The 10,563-nt window shown below is 37.4% G+C and overlaps 1 protein-coding gene across 1 annotated transcript; it reads right to left on the reverse strand.

Moving 5' to 3' along the window:
* Nucleotides 1-8,379: 8,379 nt before the first annotated feature.
* On the reverse strand, nt 8,380-9,930 carry LOC108288650 (prosaposin receptor GPR37-like; the record flags this gene model as incomplete). Its single annotated transcript, XM_037731092.1, has 1 exon — nt 8,380-9,930. A coding segment is annotated over one exon (1,029 nt), but the record flags the coding sequence as incomplete, so codon positions are not given.
* Between the last annotated feature and the right edge of the window lie 633 nt (nt 9,931-10,563).

Below are 10,563 nucleotides of genomic sequence, written 5' to 3' on the forward strand. Positions count from 1 at the left end.
TCTTTTCTTAATGCAAACTTCCATTGAGATATCCTCAAGCTCAAACAGTCTGTCTTCAGCTAGGTCCAGTCTACTAGTAAGCCCATCAAAATCATCCTTCCTTTCTGTTACAGTTTTTTTGATCTTTAGCATTTCTTGTTCCTAGAATTTCCATCTCTTCATTTAAATTCCCCATCTGTTCTTGCATGCTGTCTATTACAGCCCTTAGCATATTAACCATAGTCGTTTTTAATTCCTGGTTTGATAATTCCTGCCATGTGTAATTCTGATGCTTGCTCTCTTTTCAAATTGTGATTTTTGCCTTGTAACTTTTTCTTGATAGCTAGACATGATGTATTAGGTGAAAGGAACTGCTATAAATAGGCCTTTAGTAATGTTGTGATAAGATGGGGGAACAGGAAGCATTCTACAGTTTTTATAATTATGTCTGTCTTTAAGTAAGTGTATGTCTCTGGACTGTGACATTCATAGGTGTTCCTTGTTTGATTGTTTGTTTTTCTCTTCCATTGGCTGGGAGGGGATGCCTAGAGTAGGCTTGAGTTGGGTATTTTTCTTGTCTCATGTGGAAGACTAGAGCTGGCCAGAGTTGTGTATTTCCTTTTTCCCAGGCCAGTTACTCTCTGTTAACACGCCAGCAGGCTAGCCTCCAGCCAACTAGTTTCTCTGGAGGGCAGAACTTGTTAAGAACAGAGTGCTCTGTTGTATCTCAAATGGTTACTTTTTCCCTCTTCCTGCTGGAAGCATAAAGAGATTTTTCTTCAGTATTTACTGTGAGAACCTGGTTAAGCTCCTGGAGGTAAATCTCACAAAACTGTGAAGTCCCCCCTAGTGACTGGATCCCCTTGGGCTTTGTAACTCAGAGTTGTCCACACTGAGCCTCCAGCAGTCTGTCAATGACAGCTCAAGATTTCCTACCGAGGTACTGGTTCCTGTGGTGGGTTCCGCTCATTTAGTCTCTGCTCTGGTAAATCAGCCAGGACCCCTTGGCTTCATTTGTCTCTCCAGTCTTCCGGGCAGCAGTTTGCCCTGTGTCCTCGTCGCTCTTCCAAATCCTAGAAGAGGTGTTTACTTTTTAGTCTGTTGGGCTTCTTACTTGTTGTTAGGATGAACTGGCAATATCTAAGCTCTTTATGAGGCTAAAAAAAGAAATAATAAGCATTAGAGTAAAAATCAAGGAAGTGTAAAACAGAAAAACAATGAATAAAACACAAATTAATGTTGGTTCTTTAGAAAGCTTAACAAAAGTGACAAATCTTTAAGCTGACCAAAAGAAAGAGACAAGAGACAGATTGTTAAAATCAGGAATAAAACAAAGCACATCACTACCAACTTTGCAGAAACAAAGAGTTATACGATCTATTGGAGTTCTCCAGAGAAACAGAACTAATAGGACATATGGATATATGCATGACAGGATTTATTATGGGAATTAGCCGGCGTGATTATGGAGGCTGAGAATTTCCACAATATGCTGTCTTCAAGCTGTAGAACCAGGAAAGCTGGTGATGTGATTTGGCCTGATTCTGAAAGCCTGAGAACCAGAAAGCCTGTGGTGTAATTTCCAGTTCAAGGAATTCAGTCTTCTGTTTAGACTGCCCGCACAGGGCTGACTTGTGTCACTCAGAAAGGTATGTGGAAGCCCTAACCTTCAGTTCTTCAGAATGTGACCTTATTTGAAATAAGACATTGCAGATATACTAACTAAAGTATTAATTAATTATGTACGATATTAGTTAAGTTAGATGAGGTCATATTGGAAAGGATGGACTATTAATCGGCCATGACCAGTGTTTTTGTGAGAAGAGGCACACAGGGAGAAAATGGCCTTGGGAAGATGAGGGCAGATTATTTTGGTGTTATAAAGGATCTTCTCCTAGAGCAGAGGTATCCAGTCTTTTAGCTTCCCTGGGCCACATATAACACACACTAACACTAATGATAGCTGATATGATGAGCCAAAAAAAAATTGCAAAAAAAATCTCATCGTGTTTTCAGAAAGTTTACTGATTTGTGTTGGGCTGCATTCAAAGCCATCCTGGGCCACATGCAGCCTGTGGGCTGTGGGTTGGACAAGCTCATCCCAGACGCTTAAGAGGAAGCACGGCTCTGCCAACACCTTGATTTTGGACTTCTAGTCTCCAGAACTGACAGAGAATACATTCTTATTATTTTACGCCACTCTGTTTGTGGCATTTTGTTACAATTTCCCTAAGAAACAAGTATATCCTCTGTGATGGTTAATTTTATGTGTCAGCTTGACTGTGCTAAGGGATTCCCAGACAACTGTAAAACATTACTTCTGATTGTGTCTGTGAGAGTGTTTCCAGAGAGATTAGCACTTGAATGAGTAGACTGAGTAAAGAACATCTGCCCTCACCAAAGTGGGCTAGAGTCATCCAATCCATGAAGGGCCTGACTAGAACAAAGAGGTGGACGATGGGTGATTTTGCTGTCTTTTCCTAAGCTAGCATATTCACCTCTTGGCCTTGGACATCAGCACTCCATATTCTCAGGCCTTTGGATCCTGGATTTATACCAGCAAGCAGGTTCTCAGGCCTTCAGACTCAGACTGAATTACATCACCAACTTTTCTGGTTTTTCAGCCTGCAGACAGCATAATATGGGACTTCTTATCCTCTACAATTATGCAAACTAATTTCCATAATAAATCCCCGACTATATGTTTATTTATGTGCTATTGGTTTTGCATTTCTGAAGGACCCTAACATATCTTATTTTTCATTTCTGCAGGGTGGATAGTAATGTTCCCTCTTTCATTCCTGATTTTGAAAATTTGTGTCTTCTCTATTTTCCTTATAAAAGCCTAGTAAAAGATTTGCTAATTTTGTTCCTCTTTTCAAAGAAGCAACACTAATTTTATTGATTTTTTTCTCCTGTCTTATATTTTATTGATGTTTACTCTAATCTTTATTAGTTTCTTTCTTAGCTTTGCTTTGGATTTAGTTTGCTCATCATGTGCTAGTTTCTTAAGGTATAATCTTACATTATTGCTTTGAAAATTTTCTTCCATTCAGAGAGATGTGTTTAATGTCTAAGTACTACTTAATTGCTAATTTATTCTGGAAACATCTTCTCAGACATACCCAGAAATAATTTTTTAACTCCTAGATGAGTGTCAGGCATTCCTTGACCCAGGCAAGTTAACACTCAACATTATCTATTACATAAGAGAATGTTATGAATAACTTTATTATAATAAATTAGATAACTTAAATGAGATTCACAAATTCATATAAAAACACAAATTACCAAGACCAACTCATGAAAAAATTGAAAATGCAGATATACCTACAAGAAGTAATAAAACTGAATTCATAATCTGAAATATTTCAACAAATAAAATCCCCAACTGAAATGATTTTACCCATAAATTTTTCTAAATTTATTATTTAAGAAGAAATAATAGCAATCCTTCAAAAATTCTTTCGGAAAATCAAGAAAGGAACATTTCTCAACTCACTTTATGAGGCCAGTGACACTGTGACATTAGAGCCAGAGAAAGTCATCACAAGTAAAAAACAAATAAAAAAACTGCAGACTAATGTATCTCAAAGTATTCAGAAAAGAAAGAGCAAATCCATCACTGACACCCAGATCATTTTCTCTCCAACTTTTGTTTTTGAGGCATCCCCAACTAAGATAATTAGTGATAATCCAATATGACAATTTAAAAAGGGAGGAGGGAAATGGGCAGGGAAAGCCCTTCTGTAAGGGAAACTCCATAATGAACATCATTGGGAATAATTTGAGAAATCTGAAAATGAACTATCTATTAGGGAATGATACTGTTTCATGTTTAATGTCTTGACTCTGATGATGGTATTGTGTTAAGTAGGAAAATATTCTTCTTCTTAAGAGGTAACATGCTGAGATGTTTATGGAGGAAACATCAATAATGTCTGTAACCTGTAACTTTTTTTTCAAGTGGTGAGAAAAAATTGGAGAAAAAATAAAGCAAGTGTGAACACATAGTACATGGTGGGTGACTTTAGGTAAATAGTAAACATGCATTCATTGTTCCTGTCTTTCAACTTCTCTGTTGGGCAACTTTTTAAAAAAATGAAATTGAGTAGAGAAGTCCAAAGCCACAGTGAGATACCACTGCACACACATTACAATGGTTAAAACTTAAAAAAAAAAAAAAAAAAAAAAAAAAAACTGGCAATACGAAGGACTATTGACAATATACATTGCAGGTAGGAATGCAAAATGGTATAGCAACTTTAGCAAACAGTTGGCAGTTTCTTATAAAGTTAAAAAATATACTTATGATATCACCCAAAATTCTCGTTCCTATTTACCAAACAGACATGAAAACTTGTGGTCACATGAAAACCTGTATGTGAACATTTGAACATTTATAGTGGCTTTATTCATAATCACCAAGTTTCAAAACAATCAGATGTCCCTCAACTGAGAAAGAAATGCATAAACACACTGTGCTACATTCATACACTGGAATACTCCTCAGCAATGGAAGGAGACAAACTACCAATACACACAACATGAATCAACATCTAACCTACTCTGCTAGTGAAAGAAGCCAGATGGAAATGCTACGTACTATACAATTCCATTTTTATGGCATTCTGCAACAATCAAAATTATAAAGACAGAAGACAGATGAGTGGTTGGGCAGGGAATGAAATAAGGTTGGCTACAAAGGGGGATGGGAAGATTTTCTAAAATGATGAGACTTTTATACTTTGTAGTGGTGGTTACACAACTGTGCATGCTCAGGACTGTGTGCTAACAGGAGTGAATTTACTGTATATTAACTATATGGTAATACTAAAAATAAATAGATAAAATTGTTAGTTTAAAAAAAATCAGGTCACTTCATCTAAAACCCTCCAATGATGTGTTACTAAGAATAAAAAGCCATCATTACAATAGTTCACAAGGCCTCCCTGTAGCTCTCTGATCTCATCTGCTGCTTCTCTTCCTCTTTCTTTTTTTCCAGCTTCACTAGCCACTTTACATTCCTGAAATCTATCAGACATAGTCCTACCTCAGAACCTGCTGTTTCCCCCAGTTTCTATAAGACTTGATCGCTCTTTTAAATCTTAATTAAATGTCATCTTAGCAATAAGGTCTTCTTCATAACCCCACCTTACCCTGGTACTCCTTTCCTCTGTGGTAACTTTCACTATCAAAAATACTATGTATTCTCCTTATTTAGAGTGTCTGTCTGTCGCAACAAGAGAGGGCAAAGCTTCCTGATGATTTATTCACAGCTATATCACATGTACCTACGATGATGCTCAACATATAATAGTACTCACTCAATCGTTGTTGAATAAATTAGCTGAGATATAATGAAAGAGCTATTACTTAATGCCCTGCCCTCAATATCACTTGCTACTTTATATAACACGCTAAAATCAATCTCACCATAATTTTTAAAGAAATGGATCTTTTATTCTAATTTTACTTTTATGAGAAATAAGGAACTGATGAGAAAAAAAGACATTAGGAATACAGCTTTTAAAATAAGTATCAGCATTTTCTTAGAATTCAGTAAATTACTTACATCTATAAACTGGAACAATAAGGATTTGACTCTTTTCTTCTGTTAAGCTCTTCCTCCTACCTTCTTCCCTCTCAACCACTGATCCCTCAGAGTGTCACTTCACTGTTACTTCCCGCCATCACGCCAGCATTCTTACTGCTTGAAGTCGTACATTCAAAGGCTTCAAAATTGTGAATCATCAAATAAATGTTAAATTGAGTTAATTATAATATCTAGTTATTGAGATTGACATATATTTTGAAAATATTTTCATTGACTACACTGAAACCACAAAAGTATTCCTGTTAAGTAACCAAAAACTCCATTCCTAGTGTTTTCTGATTAATTGAAACTTTACTGACTTAATCTTAGATGTGAGTTTCTTTTTTTTTTTTTTCTTTTTCTTTTTTTATGAGGATTGGAGGACATTGGATAGGATCTAGGCTGGGAGAAATGTTGAACAGAAATGATTAACAATTTTTTAAAAGTATGTTATAGAAATTGGTTTTTGTGAAAACCACCAGACTATAAGAAAACTTTGAAATTACTTTATACTTGGGACAATTTATTTTGAGTTATCAAAGTCTCCACTTTGACAGAAGGAGGATTCAATAAGAAAGAACATTGTGACTACAAAAAGTTGAAAGGCAAGTATAAATGAAAATGAAAATTTAAGTTCCTGCTGCCTCCATTGTGGTTCAATCCTTATAATAGCTTCCTAGTCGCTTTTCCATGCTCAGACTGAACTCTACCAGCCAATTTAAACTGTTTCCAAGTTGATCTTTCTTTCTTTTTTTTTTTTTTGAAACAGAGTCTTGCTCTGTCACGAGGTGCCAGGCTGGAGTACAGTGGTGTGATCTCGGCTCACTGCAACCTCCCCCTCCTGGGTTCAAGCAATTCTTCTGCCTCAGCCTCCCTAGTACCTGGGACTACAGGCACACACCAGCACGCCTAGCTAATTTTTGTATTTTTCAGTAGAGACAGGGTTTCACTATGTTGGCCAGGATGGTCTTGATCTCTTGACCTCATGATCCACCTGCCCTGGCCTCCCAAAGTGCTGGGATTACAGGCGTGAGCCACCGCACCCAGCCCCCATGTCAATCTTTCTATTGCAGAGTTGTGATACTATTTCTCCACACTCAAAAACCTTAAAAGCAAAGCCCCATTTCCTGAAGCACCACCATCTAAACATCTTTCAAAACATGGCCCTTTTATTAGATGGCCTTGATACATATTTTCAGTAATATTTTCCACAAGGCTTCTATGCACACGTAGCACAGAAGTCAAACCGGACTGTTTATTCTTCAGCGACACCCAGTGATTTCTTCCTCTAATCCTTATAAATTAGCTCTCTCTTCCTGAAGTGTCCACTCCTCACACAATCTTTCATCAGCTCCTTCTAAAAGCCCACCCATTCAGTTATCTCATAAAACCTTTCATGCTCCCTTCTAATCCAACATGTATTCTCTCTACTCAAAACTATCGCAGAACTTCACGCCGTCCTAAGGCACCCAACAAGCCCCAGCTTATATCATAGTTGTCTACGTATTTATTTTTTTCCTGACCATGTCACCCCTGCCTAATTTTGTAAGATCTGAGACTGACCTATTTGCCTTAAGTTACTCAGGTAATAGGTTAGAACCTTTTCTACATGGCATGCTCAATCGTTCCTTGATTTATAAAGTGACTAAACTGACACTATGGAATCAGAATTGCTGATCTGCTCAGCAACCAAAACCTAGCTCAGGTGTCCTCTTGAGAATTTTTCCAAAGACCTATTACAGGGATCTATAGGAAGACAATGGTGCCTTGTTTTTATTCTCCTGCAGATCCCATGGATACACACAATGGTGGGAAAAATCCCTTTGAAAAGTATTGGACTGGGAAAAGGGAGATAGCGTGGGCACTCCCACTTAGTTAACCTGAGTTTCATTTGTACCACAATCTGTTTAATGATTTTTAAATAACATCATGCTATAATTTGGAAAAAGGAATACTGACTTACTTATGCTGAGTAGAACAGAAATCATCAAGCAGAAAATACATTTTCCCAGCAAGAAAACTGGGTTCCCCTATAACAAGATTTTTCTGAAGACAGACATTCAACTACTCATCTTCTTTGGTAGCTTTTACATATCACTGTTTCACTAGATCATGGTCTCTGCCATCTGAGTTAGACATGTGTCCCACACAGCAGGCATCCTATACAATTGCTGATATTTAAATTCCTGAAGAGGCAAAAGAGGGGATCCAAATACTCCCAATGGAGGAGGTTAGGTTTTTTTATTCAGAGTTTATGAAGTATCAATGTAAAGGTAGTATTTGAATGTTCTCATAAAGATATATGAATATTTTATTATTCCACTCCCATACTTTCATTGCACTTAAAGAAATTAAGTTGTATAGATTTAGTCAAGTTTATTTTTCAAAAGGAGAAAAATTAGAACTCAGAGCGCTTTATGTAGGATTCACAAAGCTTCAAAGGTCAGTGTTCAGAGGAAATCAGATGACAACTGCATTTTAAAAATTCTTGATTCTGCCCATAATTCCTCAAGGGAAAACCTGTAACTCTATGTGCTACTTCAGAGGTGAATTTTAAAAAAACAGAAACTTTCTTCCTACTCTGTTATTTATTCATATTTTATAAATATTCAGAAGTAATTTGACATCTATGCCTGAATATTTAAAATACATCTTTGTTTTAACATACAATATTGTTTTATGAATCATGCATATAAAATACTGCTATTAGAAAAACTTCTTTATTACATAATGATTACCTGCCTTAAAAGAAAATATATTATAAAATAGTAAGGCCAGTTTTAAATTGTGCATAGAACCAGTAATTGGATCTTTAAGGCAATTAGAAGATTTATTGAATATTTGTTAAAAGTAGATTGACAATGACATTAAAGAATAAAGTGTAATTTATTTGGTGCTACTTTGTGAATGCTTCCAAGTACAAATCATCTCACAATACCATATACAGTATACTTTCAATCACAACTCAAATATAAAATAACCTACAAAATCACATGGCTATAATCAATATACAATAATTGTGTTTTTAAAAGAAGAAAAGATGTTAGGAATTTTAAGTTAAGTTGCAGTAACTTTTTTCAAATAAAATATTAGCACCGTACCAGATAAAATCATCTAAAACTATTGACCTTCTCATTCTTCTTAAATAACTAAATAGAAACTTTTTTCAAAGCACAAATATTAATTTGTAAAATCAGTTCTACAGCAGTTAATATTTCTTTATTATTTCTTTTTTGCATTTTTCCCTATAAGGAAAAATAGGAATTAAAAACTTTCACAGGATATGAAAATCAAACAAATAAAATGACCCAACCAAGTACCGCCCTTCAGCAATGAGTTCCAACAGAAGCAAAGGTGGACATTTCTCGGCGGATGGTGCTGAAGGGCGAGAGTTCGAGTTCCGTGGTGTACTCGTTGTCATTGTCATCACTGGTCACTGTGGAAGACTTCTGAATGCATTCCTCACAGCAACAGCAGCAGCACTCCATGAAGGCCCGACTGAAGGGTTTGCAGAGACAGAAAAGGAGGACTGGGGTGACGCAGGACTTAAAGAACAAAAGGAACTGGCTGATGATATTAAGGAGGTCCATTGTCTGCTGCGAAACCCCTGCAGCCATGTAGGCAGTAACAATGTTGCAGATATTTTCAGGAATAATGCAAAATCCATATAAAATGGTCAGTGCCACTACAGTACAGTTCATCTGGCTCTCTAGCTGAATCTGCCGCTTATTCCCTCGGGTACAGGCTTTCTCTGCTTTGCGGATTTTCCTTGCAGTCACCAGAGAGCAGGTGATGGTGAAAAGCGTGGGCAAACAAAAGTAACAGCCAAAATACCACCAGAGTCTCGCACCGTCGTAGGTGAGGGCTAGAACGTAGATGGTGTCCGGTAAGTCAGGAGAGATCTTAATAATGCACCTTTCTGCCGGAGCTCGGTCGCTAAACCCCAAATCCTCCTTGCTCAGCTGGCGGAGAACAACTTCTGGAAGTGCTAACAGTAGAGCTCCCACCCATATAACAGCAAGTTTGGCAGTTGTTGAAGAACAGTTTTCGATCATTTCATAGTACATCTGCACGTTGGTGGCAGCTCGGAAGCGGTCTATGCACAGAGCACATAAGGTGAAGGTAGTGACTCCCAGGGAAGCGACCTGTGGGGGGACAGAGAAGACACTTATTCCCGGTGTTTCCTGAAAGATCAAAGCACTAGGAAGTACATGCAGATTGGCAAAACAGTAAAATAAATAAATGTATACATAAATAGAAATAAGAGAGAGACAGAACGGTTTTCTAAATGAGACAGGGGTAACTGAGCTCAGGACGTCAGCTGAACCACTGTAAGCATCAAAAAAGAAAACAAACTATAGTGTTTTGGGAGTCATGGAGGGCAGAACATTTAGGACTGGAAGGATCCATAAAGATCAGCTAGTCCAGTCGCTTTGTATTATAGATAAGAATCCAGGGACACTAAAAACTGTATTCACCATGAAAATGTCTGCCACTAGGAGATCTAGACAGGATAGTGCAGAATATCCCATTTTCATTACTGACCAGGATGCTCATGTTTCTCCAGTGTGAGAGGGGTCAGTCATGTGCCTTACACACAGCAAACACTCAAGAGCTTATTTATTGTCCAGAGAAAATTTATTGTCTCCAATGGACTAAATAATCAGAGAACTCCTCCAATTTTTCCTAAATGCAAAATAAAGTATCTTAGTATTATTTTCAAAGGCATACATGTATGGAAAACAAGAAAGGAAAATTCTCCAGAGACCAAAATCCAAAAGAAAACAAATTTCAAACAGGCCAGAGACCCCTCCCTGTTCATGCTACACCTTTGCCCTAGGGGCACCTGCCAATCCTGGTGAGGGTTTCAAGTTAGTTTTAGCTGGAAAAACGGGGCAAGGTGCCCAGGTACACAGAGGCAGGAAGCAGAGCTGGGGTCAATGTCGGTGGGGATTGGGTCAAAGACTGCCGATGAATTTGGAACTCCT

The sequence above is a fragment of the Cebus imitator genome, unplaced genomic scaffold (genome assembly GCF_001604975.1).
Source record: "Cebus imitator isolate Cc_AM_T3 unplaced genomic scaffold, Cebus_imitator-1.0 Scaffold381, whole genome shotgun sequence".
Classification (NCBI taxonomy): domain Eukaryota; kingdom Metazoa; phylum Chordata; class Mammalia; order Primates; family Cebidae; genus Cebus; species Cebus imitator.